Source organism: Capricornis sumatraensis, chromosome 15, assembly GCF_032405125.1.
Source record: "Capricornis sumatraensis isolate serow.1 chromosome 15, serow.2, whole genome shotgun sequence".
In the NCBI taxonomy this organism is placed as follows: Eukaryota; Metazoa; Chordata; class Mammalia; order Artiodactyla; family Bovidae; genus Capricornis; species Capricornis sumatraensis.
In genome coordinates, this window is record NC_091083.1 from 25,929,478 (window position 1) to 25,948,390 (window position 18,913).

General features: G+C 35.5%; 1 protein-coding gene across 1 annotated transcript in view; it reads left to right on the forward strand.

Annotated features, from left to right (window-relative positions):
* The window catches only part of MLLT10 (MLLT10 histone lysine methyltransferase DOT1L cofactor), a 213,962-nt gene that overhangs the window by 80,563 nt on the left and 114,486 nt on the right, over positions 1–18,913 (forward strand). The window contains exons 6-8 of the mRNA XM_068986710.1: positions 5,485–5,588; positions 7,784–7,877; positions 9,784–9,879. Of these exons, the coding sequence (XP_068842811.1) occupies positions 5,485–5,588; positions 7,784–7,877; positions 9,784–9,879 (294 nt within the window). The remainder of the gene's footprint in view (positions 1–5,484; positions 5,589–7,783; positions 7,878–9,783; positions 9,880–18,913) is intronic.

Genomic DNA, 18,913 nt, shown 5'->3' on the forward strand with positions numbered 1-18,913 from the left:
TTTTGGTCCAGACTCATGGGGAGGCGTCTGTATACCTGGACCTCAGGGTTTTACCATTTTATTGCCTCCTCCCTTTGGCTGACTTTGCTTTACATCTCTAGAAGGACTTGTGAGGGAGAAGCTTCCTGCCTCTCCTAAAATGCGAGAAGATCAACAGAGCCTGGGGTCAGGAATTTTTCTTGTGCCTTGTTCAGGGGTAATTTTTCTTCTCTGTCTTCCTAACCATCATGAGTCTACTCATGACCTGGGTGTGACAGGGTTTGCTGCCAGTCCCCCAGATGCGAAGGGTTTTTGAAAGAAGTGTCTAGTCAAGAGGTGGGATTTCATGTCTTTCCCTCAGTGGCACCTAATCCTGTCCTTTATGCCTGCACAACCAAGAGAGATTCTTTCTGGTTATTTTGCCTCCTTGCTTCCAGTTTTCCCTAAGAGCCTCTTGTGAGTCTTCATGGAGTAGAGCCTGTGAGTGGGTGTTAACTCCTGTCTGTGGTTCCACTGGTCCTGTTCTATTGCAGTAACCCATAATCAGCCTTTAACAGTTTGTTAAAATTTTAGCTGATTCTTAGCTGCACCTCTTCCTCCATACCTTCTCTTGCTGTATTATTATTGGATAGCCTCCGAATGTCTTGTGGTTTTCAGGTGGCTGAAGAGGAGAAGGCGTCCCCTTTCAGGCTAATTGGTTGCCTTTGCAACTGCAAATCTTTCATAGTTTCAAGAAAAGTTGTGATTTTTTAAAAAAATTTAAAATGGCTTTTTGTTAATAGATTTGGAGTGATGTTCTCTCAGTTCTCTAGTTTTTAGGTAGAGTTGGAATCTAGCCTTAAATCCTTTTGATATATGAACATTGTTTCTCTTATTAAAAATGTTAGGTCAAACTATGACTTTTTTCCCTACTTAAAATGAAAACTTCTGGGCTATGAATTTGCCTCTGATTATAACTTTATTCACATACTTGATATTTTATTTAGGTGTATTTTTGTTGTTTGGGATTATTTTCTCAATAATTCTTTAGTTTATAATTTTTCTTCTCAATCCAACAGCTATTTAAGGAGAAAATAAAAACTTTCAAGTCACTTTTTTCCTACTTATGTGTTTTGGAAGCTCTTGTTTGTTGCATATATATATGATTATAATTGTTATATCCTTTTTATTATTGTAGAATCTCTCAAAGACTATTTTTTATCTGATATAATGAACCTCTTCAGCTGTGTGTTTGGTTGCCTTTTGCATGGTATATCTATTTTTCATCCTTTTACTTTTAACTTTCTTGTGTCTTCAAACCTAATGTATCCTATCGGCAGCATATGGAACTTTTTTTCCCCTAGTTTATCAGTCTCTGCCTTTATCAGTCTCTTCATAGTCAGTGCTGTTAATATGGTTGGGTTTACATCTTCCATTGTACTTTTAAGTTATATTTTCTTGGATTATTTTCTTAGTGGTTGCTCTTGGGTTTATAATATTCATCTTAATTTATAGAATCTGCTTAACCTCCAGTAAGATATAAAAAATTCATGGCATTTATTTTATTTCTTTGCTCCCCACTTTTGTGTTATTACTATTATAGGTATTTTCTCTCTGTATAATAGTGTAAGCCCCCAAAAAGTTAAAATTATTACTCTATATAGTCTTACACTATTTAAAGAAACTAAGGGAAGACACCCACAAATATATTGAGTGTGTGCTTTTGTGTTTACCATTTTTGTTTCTCTTGATTTCTTCCTGTGGGTTCTAGTTACCATCTGATGTTATTTCCTGACTCTAGAATAGCTTTATTCCCATTCTCTTTCATTGTATTGTCATTGTCACATATATTACATTTCTATATGTTATGATCCCAACAGTACAATTTATGGACATGTTTTAGGTAATTGCTTTTTAAGTTAACAAAGTGAGAGAGAAATATGTGTTCTTCTTGAAAGGTAAGACTCACTTTATGGATGGCCCTGAAAGCTCCGCGGCGTCACTGCAGTCCCCACTCCTTCACAGGCTATGTTCATTCCTGCCAGTGCTCGCCTCCTAGGGTGTAATGGTCCACAGCTGCCTGTGTGAATGACCTTGTGCCGTTTTGAAACCTCAGTGATGTAAAAATGTATTGAGTCCTTATTGAGCTTCAGCCCCCAGAGTTTTCATTTGCTGTTTTCAGTTAAGTTCCTATGTATAGAGTGATAAACTTCCCTGGAACACAGAAACTCCACTGAGAAAAGGAGATTTTGACCCAGTAGAAAATTCTGGATATGTTCATTATCCACAAACAATGGATTTTATTGGTTAAAAAAAAAATACTGTCTTTATCATTTCTTACAGAGCTCTTTCTGTGTGTTTTTAAATTGGTCTGTATGCATGTTTTTAGAAACTTCACCTTTATTGAGGTGTAAGTGGTGGGAGTTCTTTGTTTTTATATGTGCATTGCAGTGGTCGTCTAGTGTCACTTGATTTTAGCTGAAGGAATTTCTTTTTGTAGTTCTTGTTACTCGGATTTGGGGAAACAAAGTATCTCAGTTTTTTTGGGTCTGAGAATATTGTTGTTATTTTATCTTTTATTTCTGCAATATAGCTTTTCCTGGATATAGGATTCTTGTTCGTTGAGCATTTTAAATGTTATTCCACTGCTTTCTGTCTCCCATTTTATTTCTAATAAGACCTCAGGTTTCCTTGTATGTGATGAGCCATTTTCCCCATTTTGATTTCAAGAGTTTCTTATTTTTGCCTTTCATTAATTTGAATATGGATCTGTTTGTGTTTATCCTATATGGAGTTTGCAGAGCTTTTTGGATGTGTTGGTTATTGTTTTTCATCAAATTTGGAAAGTTTTCAGCTATTATTTCTTCAGATACAGTTTATGGCCCTTTCTTTTCACTTATAATTTTTTCCTTAACTGTTTGTTAATGCAGTTAATGGTGTAGCATATTTTTCTGAAACTGTTCTTTAGGTGGTATTATCGAAAACATCTGTTTTTTTTTTTTTTATAATCTCTGTTGATCTGTTTTTAAAGTTATTTGTTCTTTCCCTACTGCCAACTCAAATCTACTGTTTAGTGCTTTTAGTGAGTTTTAAACTCGAGAATTCTGTTGGTCATTGGTCTTTGTCACCTAAGTCCAACATCTTGACTCCCCTTAAAGGCAGTTACCAATGCCTACTTTTTTTTTCCCTGTGACTGAGTCATACTTTTTCTTTTCATGTCTTATAATTTGTTTGTTAAAAATTAAGCAAGTTAGGTAATGTAGCCACTCTAGAGAATGATTCTTCCTTCTCCCTGTGGAGACAGAACCTCTGCACTAGTGCTTTCTCTGGAGCTGCGGGTGGAGACAGCACCCTGCTTCTTCTGGACAGACACCTGTACTCTGACAGGTCCTGGCAGGAGGGAACGGTATAAGTAGCCCAGCTTGTCCTTCCTAGCATGTAGCTTCCATTCTGCAAGCAAGCTGATAGAACACTGTGAATCTTGGCCTATTATTAGGGTTGGGAGTCTGTGAGTAGGAGCTATCAGGATGAATAGTGGTATGAGTCACTGGAGACCTGACCCTCCTTGGATAAAACTCTAGCCTTGGATAGGGGAGAAAGGGAGCCCTCACCTTCTTGACAGCACTACCCAGAAAGGAACTACCATCACAGGGAGCTATGGGGGTGAGGGTGGTGATGGGGACAGACCATGGCTCAAGTGCCACAGATGCTCACTGTTCTTAATGAGATTTAGTAGATTGTCTTTGATAAAATATCCTGCCGCATGCCATTAGGACAGTTTTCAGAGACTTTAAGTTGATATACAGTATTGTATAGGTACAGATATACAGTATAGTAGCATAATTTTTAGAGGTTATATTCCATTACCGTAATTATAAAATATTAGTTATCATCCCTGTTTGTACTGTATATCCTTGTAGCTTATTCTAGATGGCACAATGGTAAAGCATCTGTCTGCTAGTGCAGGAGACATGAGTGATGTAGATTCAATACCTGGGTTGGGAAGATCCCTTGGAATAGGAAATGGCAACCCACTCTATTATTCTTGTCTGGAAAATTCCATTGATAGAGGAGCCTGGTGGGCTACAATCCATGTGCTTGTAAAGAGTCAGACATGACTGAGCACACACACTCAGGCGCAGCTTATTCTATAGAGAGACTTTAAGTGGTTCTTTTTCACCTATGAAGTATTTAATTCACTGAGGAGAGGATCCCTGGACTTCTTCACTCTGCTATTCCATATGTCTGGAAGGCCTAACTCCTTAAAAGTAAAATCCGTCATAATTTTTAGTTTTATTGAATGGTGAAATGATGGTGTCTTTTCACTGTCAAGTGTTTTGGAAATTAACTGAGATATTCTTTGAGGTCTGTTTGCATATTGCCCCTGAATTTCAACCTGCTTTGTACTTTTCTTTTAAAAATTTACTTGATTATTTATAGGCTAAAATATGTATGATAAATTATTCCATTATAATTGTTTGATACTGCCTTCTGGTAATATGAACAGTTAGAGATGCTCTTATGATTGTTAGTGTGTCTAGGTTAGTTTTGTTGTAATTTGGGTTTTTCCTTTTTAGACATACAAAGTAATTTTTGTAATTCAGTTCAGTCTCTATCTTTCAGCAGAGGAGTGGAAATTCATTTACCTACTTGTCTAAATATTAGGCTTTTGGAAACTGTGTTGTAAATATTTGACACCACAGTGCATTGTGGGAGAAACTTTTCCAAGTTAAAAAATAGATGTGGTCCTATTGAAGTTGGCCAGGTTATACCTTATTCAGATTGGTTTATTTTCAGAATTATATCATCCAATTATATGTAGTTAGGCATTAATTTTTTGTATACTTGTAGATTGCCATTTTTAGCCTTTCATTATCAGCTATTTTCACCTGAGAAAAAGGACCAGGTAGATGTCAAAGTTGCTGGGAGTATTCATTGGCCAGTAGCTCTTGGGGGCACCTCTGATCTCCTGAAAGCGTTTCCTCCCAGAACTAGTATGTCAGGTTAGCAGAGCTGATTGATAGCTCATGTGGAAGGGATTTTTGTGAAGGAATGACCTAAACTTTGCTCATTCATTAAGGACTGTCCTTCACCCACTGAGTCCCAGCTCCTTATATCCAACTCCTTTCTGTATGCTCACTTCCAGCAGAAAAGAAAGACAAACCTTATTTTACATTTTTGTTACAGGAATCAGTTAAATAGTGGAGAGGAGATTTTAATACCGAGGTGGCGTAAGCTATATTCTTCACCCTGGCCTCAGTGCCTGTAAGGATTCCTCCTATCTTGTGGGATTTTTTAAGTCTAGGAAACTGTGCCTTGTGAAATCCTACAAGGACTATTTATGTCTGTATTGATGTTTTCATGTTTGCATTGCTTGTAAAACATATAAATAGAAAAAAATAGATTTATATTTTGGATTAGATTAGTTAGTAAACCTGATTTTGAGCTGTGAAGATAACTATAAAATCCATATCTGTATAAATCACTTGTAAGGTGTTTATTTCTTTTTTTTTTCTTTACCCTAAGACTTGCTATATTTGTGATGAACAAGGAAGAGAAAGCAAAGCAGCCACTGGTGCTTGCATGACATGTAATAAACATGGATGTCGACAAGCTTTCCACGTGACATGGTAAATATGATTTTGTCATTTTACAGAACTGAAATTGGGAATACCTTGTAAGTTAAAGACTTAGGTACCCAAATATTATTTAAACTAAATTTTGTTGGTATAGTTTCTATGTTTATATTTACTTACTGTAATAAAAGTAATTCTAATAATTGAGTGTATTTACCAGAGTGAATTTCCAGTAAGTAACCCTGGTTCTAGTGTCTTATTCAGCTTTATTTTGCCTAAGATATTTCTGTTGTTTACCTACCCTTTGATTTGTTATTAGGATTACAAGAGCTGATGTAGATAAACTTGGTGCAGAGCCTGAAATACTAGTAAGAATTTAGTGAATGATCGTGTTTTTTTCACTGCCTAAATTTCAAGAGGGGAAAAAAAGCAATCACTATCATTCTCTGTATTATAGTGGCTATTCCTTAGAAAGTTTCTTGAATATTTAAATGACCTTCTATTTTTATTTTGTTCATGCTTCCTTTTATTTTTATCCATGAACATATTCATTGCATAATTTTAATAGCAGTTTAAATGAAACATTGTTTTCTGATCATTTCTTTCACAAAAAAATTTTGATGAGATGATAGAAATACAGTCCATAGCAGCATGGAAATGACTACATTGTATCCTATCAGATATTGGTATTTAATTAACATTTCACAGATTTTCAGACACTTTGTTTCCAAATTGTTTTGTAATATGTGCTACTGTAAGGAACATTTGGTGCATTTAACAAACATAAATTTAACTTCCTTAGAATACTAATTAATGATAGTAACTGTTATGTATTGAGTATTTGGGTTTCCCTGGTGGCTCGGGTGGCAAAGAATTCTGCCTGCAGTGCAGGAGACCCTGGTTTGGTCCCTGGGTTGGGAAGATACTCTGGAGAAGGAAATGGCAACCCACTCCAGTATTCTGCCCGGAGAATTCCATGGACAGTGGAGCCTGGCAGCTAAAGTCCATGGGGGCACAAAGAGTTGGGCATGACTGAGTGACTAATACACATTGAGTATTTACTATGAAATGGGGAGGGTTTTTTTTTTTTTCAATTAAAAAAAATATTTATTTACTTGACTGCGCCTGGTGTTAGTTGCAACATATAGAATCTTTAGTTGTGACATGGAAACACTTAGCTGTGGCATGTGGGTTCTAGATCTAGTTCCCTAATCAGGGACATAGAAAACAGACTGGTGGTTGCTAAGGGGGAGTGGGATGGGAGAGGGCAGGATTGAGAGTTTGGGACTAGTAGTTGTAGATGCAGACTAATAAATATGGGATGGATAAACAACAAGGTCCTACTGTCAGAGCACAGGGAACTGCATTCAGTATCCTGTGATAAACTAGAGTGGAAAAGAATATGAAAAAGAGTATATGTGTATTTATGTATGTATAACTTAGTCACTTTGCTGTACAGCAGTAATTAACACATTGTAATTCAGCTATACCTCAGTAAAAAATAAAATTTAAAAATTTCCTTAATATTGTACTTAATTTTCCAACAATGAAAGACCTTTTTTGGCTGTGAGATACATATTAGTACTATTATTTTGGAATGTTGAAAGTGGAAGGTCAAATTGACAATACGATGGTTATAAACATTAACACTTCATTAAAAAAAATATTATCATAGCTTTAGGTTTTAATTTCATTTCTTCCCTTGTTTTTGACTAGAAAAACACAGCTTCTGTTTTTCTTACCTACTCTACTATGTTATAACTTGAAGCATTTTACTTCTAACAATATAATCGGTGTTCATGGGTAAATACCATCACATGTCATGTAAGCCCTTTAGATACCTGGCCTTTTCTAATTGTACCTGTGATACAGATTGGAAAATCAAATGAAGTGTTAAGTTTGGGATCGTGACGATATCTTTCAAGAAATTTAATGTCTGTTTGGTGACTTAAAGCATGCAAAAATCTCTCTCCTTATTAGAGATGGATAATAAGTTTATTTTAAACCATGTATATAGCTTTAAAGATATAGCAATCAAAAGATGGGGTGGAATGTTCTTAGTCTCAGTGAGAATAAAGTCTTTTATTTTCTCTTTTCTCTTATGAGATACCTACGTGCTTGGAATTGAATTTTATGTATATATACACAAACATACAGAAATACATAAATACATAAAATGTTTTACACACACACACACACACACACACTATGGTTTAAATTTTGTTGATATACTTGGCTTTTATTTTCAGTGCTCAGTTTGCCGGACTGCTTTGTGAAGAAGAAGGTAATGGTGCAGATAACGTCCAATATTGTGGCTACTGTAAATACCATTTTAGTAAGCTGGTAAGAATCTGTCTTGAATTTAATTTACAATTATAATAATTAGGTTTGAACTGAGTCTTTATAAAGCATCCCTTTTTGGGGGGTTGCTTTTGCTCTAGATTGAGTTTTCTTAGTGTGTTGTTTGTTGGGAATTAAAAGCTGTAGTAGTTTTAGAAGATTTTGCTTTGCATGAGTTCATTTACAAAGGTGACTGTTCTAAAATATACTACTTTAGGATATATATTAATTGTTAATAGTAAATGTTGGTATACATTTAGTAGAAAATAAAAATGTGTAATGAACTCTTTATAATTTACCACTGTTTTCAGTTAACTTAATTTTTGACATTTGATTATATAATTTGTGATTCCCTGTCACTTTGTTTCACATCTTTTTGCTTTATTACTATTACTGGTTTTATTTCTTGTTTTCATTTTTATTTGCTTGGGTAGTAACACTGAAACAAGGCTCTTTTGTAGCTTCTTCATTAAAGGTCTTAGAAAGAAATATTTAAATACAAGTTTGGGAATATTTTAGATTTGATTAGTCTGTATTGTCACATAGCATGGATAAGTTAGTACTGTTTGATTAGTCATTGTATATTTTGTGTCTGTGTTCCTTTGAAGGATCAATATTTCTTTAATTCCCCATTGTCTGTTTCTCAGTCTTTAGTTGATACCAGGTTTGTACACTAAAAATTGAAGGCTTCTTTGTTTTTCTTTAGTGTCTTCTTGTTATTTTTTATTGTTCCTTTTCTTCTGTGAATAGGGCTGTTTCTTTTTAGAAAAGGAACTCTTTCTTTATGAAATCAGCAGCTTATGACCCCAGTATTCTGGCTGTTGCATATAAAGTATTGAGAGTGTATATATATTATTTGATATTGAAGATACCAAATAACATAAACTTACTGATTTATTTTTTTAATGACTATCAAAGAACATCAAAGTCTTCTAGGAGAAATTTTGAGATAGTAAAATTGAAAATTTACTTAGGATATTAAAAGCATGTTGGAATCTTCATATTCTAAATCAGAGATGATATAGATAAAATATAGAAATAATGAAAATGGGTTTTGGAATTTGTGCAAATAGAATTTTTTCATTGTTATTAATGTGCTGTTATCCTATTTGGTGATGGAGGAAAAGTCTGTTTAATAATTTAATAAGATTGTATGAGCTCTCTGTTTGTAAGGAATTTGATCATCCTTTATAGTCATTTTTATCTAGTTTAAACTAATTAGTTATGGTACCACCAAGTTTTAACACCTGAAATAACTCACTGTCATACTTTATTATGAATCTGTGTAAGTCTTTTAAACAGAAGTGTGTGTTACTTTTAGTATTGCTTTGAAAAATGCGTGAGTCTAATACTGACATTTCCTTTCTTTTTTTCCTCTATATGAACTGTAGAGACAAATTTTTAGAAAATAGTATGCCTTAATACTGAAAGTGTGAGATTAAAAGGGTTCTTTCTTTTCCTACTGGCATAAAGTAACTCTTAAAAGTTTTTCTTTTCTTCTGGTTTTGGCATCCTTCTTCAATATGGTATTTTCTATTTTTTGTTGAAATTTCTTTTATATTTTAAAGCAGACATTGAAAACTATAGTTGATCTCTGTAATGAGGTGGTTTTGTAATAAAATGGCAAATAAGCCACTGCTTAGTTGAAAATACTGTCTGTTTTCACACATTTTAATAAATGTACAAAAACATGGCATTAATGTTAGGTTAAGGGTTATATTTTCCTTTATAGTGAAATAGATAATGTATGGATGGTGTTGAATTGGATTATGTAGTTTGAAATAGCCTTTTCTTTTTTCCTCCAGTAGACATTTAAAAATATTTCACACTTGAATTGGTTTTAACCTAACAAAAAAGATTTAAAACTTTATATACATATACCTATATGTATATATATTTTCTCTTTTAGAAAAAGAGCAAACGGGGATCTAATAGGTCATATGATCAAAGTTTAAGTGATTCTTCCTCTCACTCTCAGGATAAACATCATGAGAAAGAGAAAAAAGTAAGTGGATTTGTTGTTGCTAAATATGTAGCACATCTACTTAATAGATTTTTTTTCTTTATTAAATAAAATTAAGTTCTTGATAGCTGAATTGAAAACATTGAAGTACTGAAAATTTCTGACTGTGTATTAAGTCAAAAAGTAGGTTTAAAATAGTATGCCATATTTGTGAATATGGTCGTGCCCATTTCAACTGAAAATTTGAAATATTAAAAACTTGATTGAAGGCATGAGAGCAATTATTGCATGTGTTACTCTGGTTATCTATTGAAATCTTTGATTAACTTTAGCAATAATGGTTTATTGCTAGATATTATTAACTCATTTGACATGTGAGAAAGAACCTCATCAGCCTTTTCCCTTGTAATATAGAATGGTTTTGAAGTTCTATATATTCTTAACTGTCCTCCCCCTGATCCCACTGCCCCATGGTGCTAATGGTTTATTATTTTTTAAATCATCAAATGTCATACCATTTATTTGATAATATTTTGTCATTTATTTAAAAGACTAAAAGCTTGCCTAATACTAATCTGTCTTCTTCTGACTTACCTGGTTTTTGCTTACATTTTTACTTACTGTAAAAAATGAGTAATTTTTTAATAAACTAATGTTAAGTACTAGAGAATCATTCTTAGGACATATTGCCCACATAGGAGAAGGATACAACTGTGAATTATTTTCAACAAAGTGAAGAACTTCTTCAATTAGAAAAGAGCATTACTCTTAAACAGTTGTTGTAAACTAGTTGGGAACATATTTCTGTAGATTGTGCTAAAAACTAAATCACTTAACAATCTCATGTTTGTAAATACTTAGGATTGGGAATGGAATTAAAATGCTAATGTTATTAAAAACAAGTTTGAATTTAGTTTGAATTTGTCTCTTTTCTGAAGGTAAATATTTTGAAAGCTTAATTTCTTTTTGTTTTGAATTTAATTTTCCAGTTATTAGTGAAAAATAATTGTAACCTCATATTCTCCTTCAGAACATTTGTTAGGTTTATATATTTTTGGTAGATCTCAGGTAGCAAGTTCACATTCATTTTGAGTTTTTTAACGAGGTAGTTCTGTGATAGTGACAGTAGGGTTTGATTTTATTGTCTATTATTATCTGCATTGCTGATGGAAAAATGGCAGATTTAGTTTAATTACAGGTTTTGTCACAAGCACCATGAAATTTTAAGCTTTTAAATCATGAATGAGGAAGTCTTAGATAGGGCTTTTATAAATTGTGAAGAGCGAGGTCTTACTAATGATGGTCTTATGGTCTGCCATTTCATGAGCATTACCTTCTTTAAAGAAGTATTTGCTGTATGACCACATTTACCTTGATATATGCCCTGTCATGTTATTTATAGAGGATAGTTATTAAATATAGTACAGTGTTTCATCAATGTAGTATGGATACTACATTTATTTATTAATCTTCTTTCTCTCTAGGAATGAATTAAAGTTTTCATATTATGAGTTTTTGCAATTGTTGGATAGTAGATTAAAAAACAATATATTTAGTCAAACTTGTTTAGCATTAAATTCTAGCAGTTGTTACTTTCATTAGTATGTAAATACTATGTGAAGTTTACTTTTAGGACATATGAGTTTAGTACAGTTTGATTTTGTTGTCAGACTTAAAATTAACTTGTACTTTTTATTTTCTAATAATTTGAGATTTCCTGATAATCCATAAAGACTGTGAGAATATTATTGTTAAATTTGTTTTCTTGCCTTGGGAATATTTGAGAAGCAACTTTTTTATTATGGTATCTTGATGTTGAGTTATAATATATTAATAGCTGTAGAAATCGGATGTTATAGGCTATCTTTCTCTTTATCCTTATCTTTTTTAAGATTTTAACATCTAGTAGGGTCGTCTTGAAAATATACATATCATGTTATAGAATGTTTTCACAGATAGTACTTATCATCTATATAGATTTTAGTACTATAAAATACAGTATATTATGAAGATAATTTTGGTGATATTGTTTATAAGATATATTAGAATCATATTCCCGGTGAATTCTTTTATCAGAGTTCATTTTGCACGTAATTATTGTTATATTTGTGTTGATAAAGAGTAATACTAAATATTGTGTTATCCAACTCACTTATTTTAAAATGAAATCAATTTATGTTAACTTTTTATATATAATTGTAAGAAAATTCAAAAAATACTTAAGCCTTTGCTTTTCAGAGAATTTCTGTGTGGACCAAGGTGTATTACTACTGGTTATTAACTGTGAAATGCCAGCAAGGAAAGAGGAGAAGTTACTGGTGAAATTCAACTTTGAATAAGGAACAGTCTCTATAAAAATTTAAAAATCGGTATATATAGTTTGAAAATAGGTGTTTGAAATGAATTAAAAGCTGTGTTTAGTATAGAAGAGGCTTAATTCAATCATGAAACAATTTGGATCATGAATTATTGTTTATAAAGACTATCTTCCCATTAATGTTAGTTATTGTTCACTGTAAAGTAGGATTGTTTTTAAGCCTAGCACTGCTGAAGAGTCAGGTGTGGGTGAGAGTTAGGAAATGAAAAGGTGTATCAGATTTGGAGACATGTGCTTGTATTTTGAGGCTCCCAGCTTCAGAAAGGATTTATTTGTTTTTTTCTGAAGACTAAGTTGGAGATCATCAATTTGAAATCAGTGGTTATTTATTGCATTGAGATAATCTGTACCAGTTCATTTGATCCTCACTTTATCCTCCTCCCACTCATTAATGCTAATTTATAATGTATTAGTAGTATAGAACTAGGCTTACAGTTCTTTACATCCATATTACAATTAGTGGTAGTGTATCTTATGGAAATACAGTCAGTTGTAACTAGGTATGACAGAAATCCAACTGTCCCCTACTCAGAGGGATTTATCTCCTGCCCTGAATTCCACCCTCTTACTTGCCCTTGGTTCCATTCTGTTATTAATAACTGGCAACAGATAAACGAGTTACTGGTAGAATAAGTACTGTTAGGGTGTCATGGGAGGTTAGGGGAGATGGGCTTTTTGGTCGATGTTTTGTGAGCCTCGGCACTGACTGGACTTCCCGTTTGTTTAGGACTTTTCGTCTCTTTGAAGAGTACTGGGCTACTTCTGTGTCCCACTCACATTAAAGCTTTAAGCTTCTACATGTACAGAGAGTTAAGAGAGGCCAGGGCTTTTCAGGACCAGTAATTTAGAATATTTGTAGTGTGTGTGGTGGAGCTGAAGAGTGACAGGAGATGTGATTAATTAAGAAGGGGCCGTTCAATGAGGAGTTTTATAAGTAACGCTAGTTTCATCTTGCTATGTTGGGCAGCCAGTCAGGAGGATTAACATATTTTTTTCCCCAAAATGTTTAATTTTACAGTAGCTGTTAGTATTCTATAGTAGTAGAATTTTGAGAGGAGTTGCAAAAATACTGCACATTATTTCTCTATGCCATTCGCCCAGACTCTAAAGATGTTAACATTTCATCCCGTTAGCCTTTTCTTGTCCTCCTTTCTCCTCCCCTGCCTTTTCTTTCTCTCTCACTTTCTGTGTGTAGTCTTTTTTTCCTGAACTTTAAGACAGTAAATTATGAATATAATGCTGTTAGCCTAAGTACTTTAGTGTATAGTTTTAATAAAAAGAGAAATTTCCTACATGATTGCAGTACAAAGTCAGTAAATTAACATTATTGCAGAACTATTGGATCTTCAGATCCTGGTTGGATGTCCTCCATGCTAAAGGAGGGAAATTTGTTTTCAGGTTCAGAATCCAGTCCAGGATCACACATGGCATTCAATTGTTCTAGTCTATTATTTTTTTCCCCATTCTGGCATATTTCCTCATTCTTTGTTTGTCTTTCATGATCCTGACACCTGATGTTGTTTCAGGTTCTCCCAGATCTCAAGAATGGATTTTACAGCCACACCGTTGGCTTTGCTCTCATTTTCTGAAATAGCCTAGATTTTATGTTTGTTTTATGTTTGGGAGCCTCACAATACAACCACATGTCTCCAAATCTGATATACTTAGTCCTTACTTAAGTATTGATTGCTGTTTGGAAAGACTGACATTTTTAAAACCAGAAAGTATTGGTTCCTTTTTGTCAGTGGTCTTCGCAGTTTAGTTTTTCTCTATACTGCTTTTTACTATAAATAGTAAAAAGACTACACTTTTAACATATTACTTAGAAAAATCTCCTTACTTAAATCATACATTAAGTGCATTTTCTCTTTTTTATGTTACCAAGGGCACCAATGTTGCTAAACTTTGTTACTACATAACTAGAACCCTGTTTCCTCTACTTTTCAGTTAAATCAATGTTTTTTCTCCTTTAGCTCTCCTTAGCAGCCCCCTGAAAGACTGAGAATAGTTTCTTCCATGCTCATTAGGCTTTCACTCATCATTTCCTGAAAGTCTTGCAGCTCGTGCCCACTGATTCCTTGAAACTCCTACATTTTTAGTTGTTGTTGTTGTTGTTGTTATGGTAGCATTCTGTGCATGTAACACAAATGTGTATCAGTTACCAGTTGCAGCATAACAAATTACTCCAAAATTTAGTGACTTAAAATTATACTGAATATTTATTATGTTGTAGTTTCTTTGAATTAGAAACTTAGATAATCTGAGTTTGCTAGATATTCCTTGCTCAGGGTCTCATCAGATTGTAGTCAAGCTGTTGGCAGGAATATGGTCAATTGAAGGTTTGACTAAGGCCCATAGATATGCTTCCAAGATGGCTTATTAACATGGCCAGTAAGTTGATGCTGGCTGAGCAAGAACCCCAGTTTCTTGCTGCATGACCTCTCTGTAGGACTGTTTGAGTGTCCTTATAATATGGCGCCTAGCTTTTCGTCAGATGAGCTAACTTTTCCCAGAATAAGAGAGAGCATGGTGAAAACTACAGTATTTTTTGTGACCTGGCCTCAGATGTCACATGTGTGCACGCACATAGCTTCCCATCCCCCTAGTTGAATGCCTGTTTTTTACCCATTGGGTTATATATCTGTGGAAGCAACCAACTGTGGAAAAAAATTGCAGAAAGTTCCAAAAGGAAAAACTTGAATTTGCTGGGCTCAGGCAACTATTTATATAGCATTTACATTTTATTAGGTATTATAAATAATCAGGAGATGGTTTAAAATACACAGGAGGATGTATAGGTTAAATGTGGATACTATGCCATTTTTTATGAAGGACTAGAGCATTCATTGGAGAAGGCAATGGCACCCCACTCCAGTACTCTTGCCTGGAAAATCACATGGATGGAGGAGCCTGGTAGGCTGAGGTCCATGGGGTTGCTAAGAGTCGGACACGACTGAGTGACTTCACTTTCACTTTTCACTTTCATGCATTGGAGAAGGAAATGGCAACCCACTCCAGTGTTCTTGCCTGGAGAATCTCAGGGACAAGGGGAGCCTGGTGGGCTGCCGTCTATGGGGTTGCACAGAGTCGGACACGACTGAAGCGACTTAGCAGCAGCAGGACTGTTTTATCACTGAACTACGAAGTTTCTTGACTGCGTATCCTTTGTTCCCTCACTTCCCTTAAGATCATTATGACCTGTTCAAGGGCAAGCATTGCAGCCAGGCCTAGATCATTAAATGGCTTGGGTCAGAAATGGCATCTCTTATGTCGACAAAGCCATGCCTGGTTCTCTTTCTCCGGGATGCTCTACCCTGTCTGCTTACAACTTGGTCACCTGGATAATGGAGCAGAGAAGGTAGATGGGGGCAGAATCCTAGGGGAGATACGGCTAGGCGGATTGGGTATTGGGATAAGGAAACAAGTTGTTTTCAAAAGTGTTTAAAGCAAAGCTAGGGGATGAAGGCATAGAGTTTTGTAGGAAGGAAATGTAGGAAGAGTTTTGTTGGAGCAAGAGTCTGAAAGAACTCAGTGAAGTCCCAAGAACAAGTGGGAGAGTGAGTCAACTGCATGATTGTGACTAGAGCATAGTGAATTAGAGTAGAGCATAATGGTTAATATTTTGTTGGTCTGTTATGACATCAGTTGTTGGGAGACAGCTCTCTACAGGTCTCTCACATTTGTACACATCTTTTCAGAATATCTGTATAATAAATAGTCTAGGAAAATGGCAGCACCATCCAGAGCAAGGCAGATTTGTGTGTCTTCTTGGGAGATAACAGATATATCTCTTTTTGGGGTATTTGCCAGGCATTGGGTTCCCTAAACACAAAGTGCCTCTCCTGAAATGCAAACCGTTGTGTGTACAAGTGTCACCTGGTCTCCTTCAGATCATCCTGTCAGAATTGGGCAGGAACAGTGCAAATGCTGACACTATGGCTACTGCTGTTGCTATGAGTAGTAAAGCTACTTGTGTCCAACCCACAAGTCTTTACATTTTCTTCCAGTACCCATGAAACTGGTGGGCTCACTGTTAGCTTGCAAGTACATTAAGACTCTTTAATTTTTACAAAATATGATTATAGCATACTAAAGGAGAATCGAAGTGAAAGCCATTGGAACTGAGAATGTTTAGAGACCCTGAGGCTTGTCCACTTAGGACTGGCCTTACCGTTTAACATTCCCAGTGTTGTAGTCAGGGGTGATGCAATACTGTGGCTGAAAGTCTTCACAAAGTTGCAAGGAGGTGGCAAGAGTTACCTAAGGAACAAAATAATGGGCAGACAAAAACAAGAGATCAGTCAGTCACTTCAGTCACTCAGTCGTGTCTGACTCTTTGCGACTCCATGGACTGCAGCATTCCAGGCTTCCCTCTCCACACCAACTTCTGGAGCTTACTCAAACTCATGTCCATTGAGTTGGTGATGCCATCCAACCATCTCATCCTCTGTGGTCCACTTCTCCCACTTTCAATCTTTCCCAGCATAAGGGTCTTTTCCAGTGAGTCAGTTCTTTGCATCAGGTGGCCAAAGTATTGGCGTTTCAGCTTCAGCATCAGTCCTTCCAATGAATATTCAAGACTGTTTTCCTTTAGTATAGACTGGCTGGATCTCCTTGCAGTCTGTGGGACTCTCTTCAAGAGTCTTCTCCAACACCACAGTTCAAAAGCATCAATTCTTCCAGGCAAACCTTCTTTATGGTTCAACTCTTAAATAACTGTATATGACTGCTGGAAAAATCATAGCTTTGACTATATGGACCTTTGTTGGCAAAGTAGTATTTCTGCTTTTTAATATGCTGTTTAGGTTGGTCATAACTTTTCTTCCAAGGACCAAGCATCTTTTAATTTCATGGCTACAGTCACCATCTATAGTGATTTTGGAGCCCAAGAAAATAAAGTCTGCCACTGTTTCCGTTGTTTCCCCATCTATTTGCCATGAAGTGATGGGACCAGATGTCATGAACTTAGTTTTCTGAATATTGAGCTTTAGGTCAGTTTTTTCACTCTCTTCTTTCACTTTCATCAAGAGACTTTTTAGTTCTTCTTCTCTTTCTGCCATAAGGGTGGTGTCATTTGTGTGTCTGAGGTTATTGATATTTCTCCCGGCAATCTTGATTCTAGCTTGTGCTCCATCCAACCTGGCATTTCTCATGATGTACTCTGCATATAAGTTAAATAAGCCGGGTGAAAAGATACAGCTTTGATGTACTCCTCTCCTAATTTGGAACCAGTCTGTTCCATGTCCAGTTCTAACTGTTGCTTCTTGACATGCATACAGATTTCTCAGGAGACAGGTCAGGTGGTCTGGTATTCCCATCTCTTGAAGAATTTTCCACAGTTTGTTGTGATTCACATAGTTAATGGCTTTGGCATAGTCAATAAAGCAGATGTTTTTCTGGAATTCTCTTGCTTTTTTGATGATCCAGCAGATGTTGGCAATTTGATCCCTGGTTACTCTGCCTTTTCTAAATCCAGCTTGAACATCTGGAAGATCACAGTTCATATTCTGTTGAAGCCTGGCTTGGAGAATTTTGAGCATACTTTGCTAGCATGTGAGATGAGTGCAATTGTACAGTATTTGAACATTCTTTGGCATTGCCTTTCTTTGGGGTTGGAATGAAAACTGAACTTTTCCAGTCCTGTGGCCACTGCTGAGTTTTCCAAATTTGCTGGTACATTGAGTGCAGCACTTTCACAGTATCATCTTTTAGAATTTGAAATAGCTCAACTGGAATTCCATCACCCCTGCTAATTTTTTTTGTAGTGATGCTTCCTAAGGCCCACTTGACTTCACATTCCAGGATGTCTGTGATCTGAGTGATCATACCATTGTGGTTATCTGAGTCATGAAGGTCTTTTTGCATAATTCTTCTGTGTATTCTTGCCACCTCTTTTTAATATCTTCTGCTTCTGTTAGGTCCATACCATTTGTGTCCTTTATTGTGCCCATCTTTACATGAAATGTTCCCATCTTTGCATGAAATGAAATGTTCATGGTGGAGAGTTCTGAGAAAATGTGGTCCACTGAAGAAGGGAATGGCAAACTACTTCAGTATTCTTGCCTTGAGAACCCTGTGAATAGGCAAAAAGATAGAGGACACTGAAAGAGGAACTCCCCAGGTTGGTAGGTGCCCAATATGTCACTGAAGATCAGTGAAGAAATAACTCCAGAAAGACTGAAGAGATGGAGCCAAAGCAGAAACAACACCCAGTTGTGGATGTTACTGGTGATGGAAGTAAAGTCTAATGCTGTAAAGAGCAATATTGCATAAGCCTGGAATGTTAGGTCCATGAATCAAGGCAAATTGGAAGTGGTTAAATAGGAGATAGTAAGAGTGAACATTGACATTTTAGGAATCAGTGAACTAAAATGGACTGGAATGGGCAAATTTAACTCAGATGACCATTATATCTACTACTGTGTGCAAGAATCCCTAAGAAGAAATAGAGTGCCCCTCAGAGTAAGTGAAAGAGTCCTAAATACAGTTCTTAGATGCAGTCTCAAAAACGACAGAATGATCTCTGTTCGTTTCCAAGGCAAACCATTTGATATCACAATAATTGAAGTCTATACCACGACCAGAAATGCTGAAGAAACTGAAGGTGAACGGTTCTATGAAGACCTACAAGAGCTTCTAGAACTAACACCCCAAAAAGATGTCCTTTTCTTTATAGGTGACTGGAATGCAAAACTACAA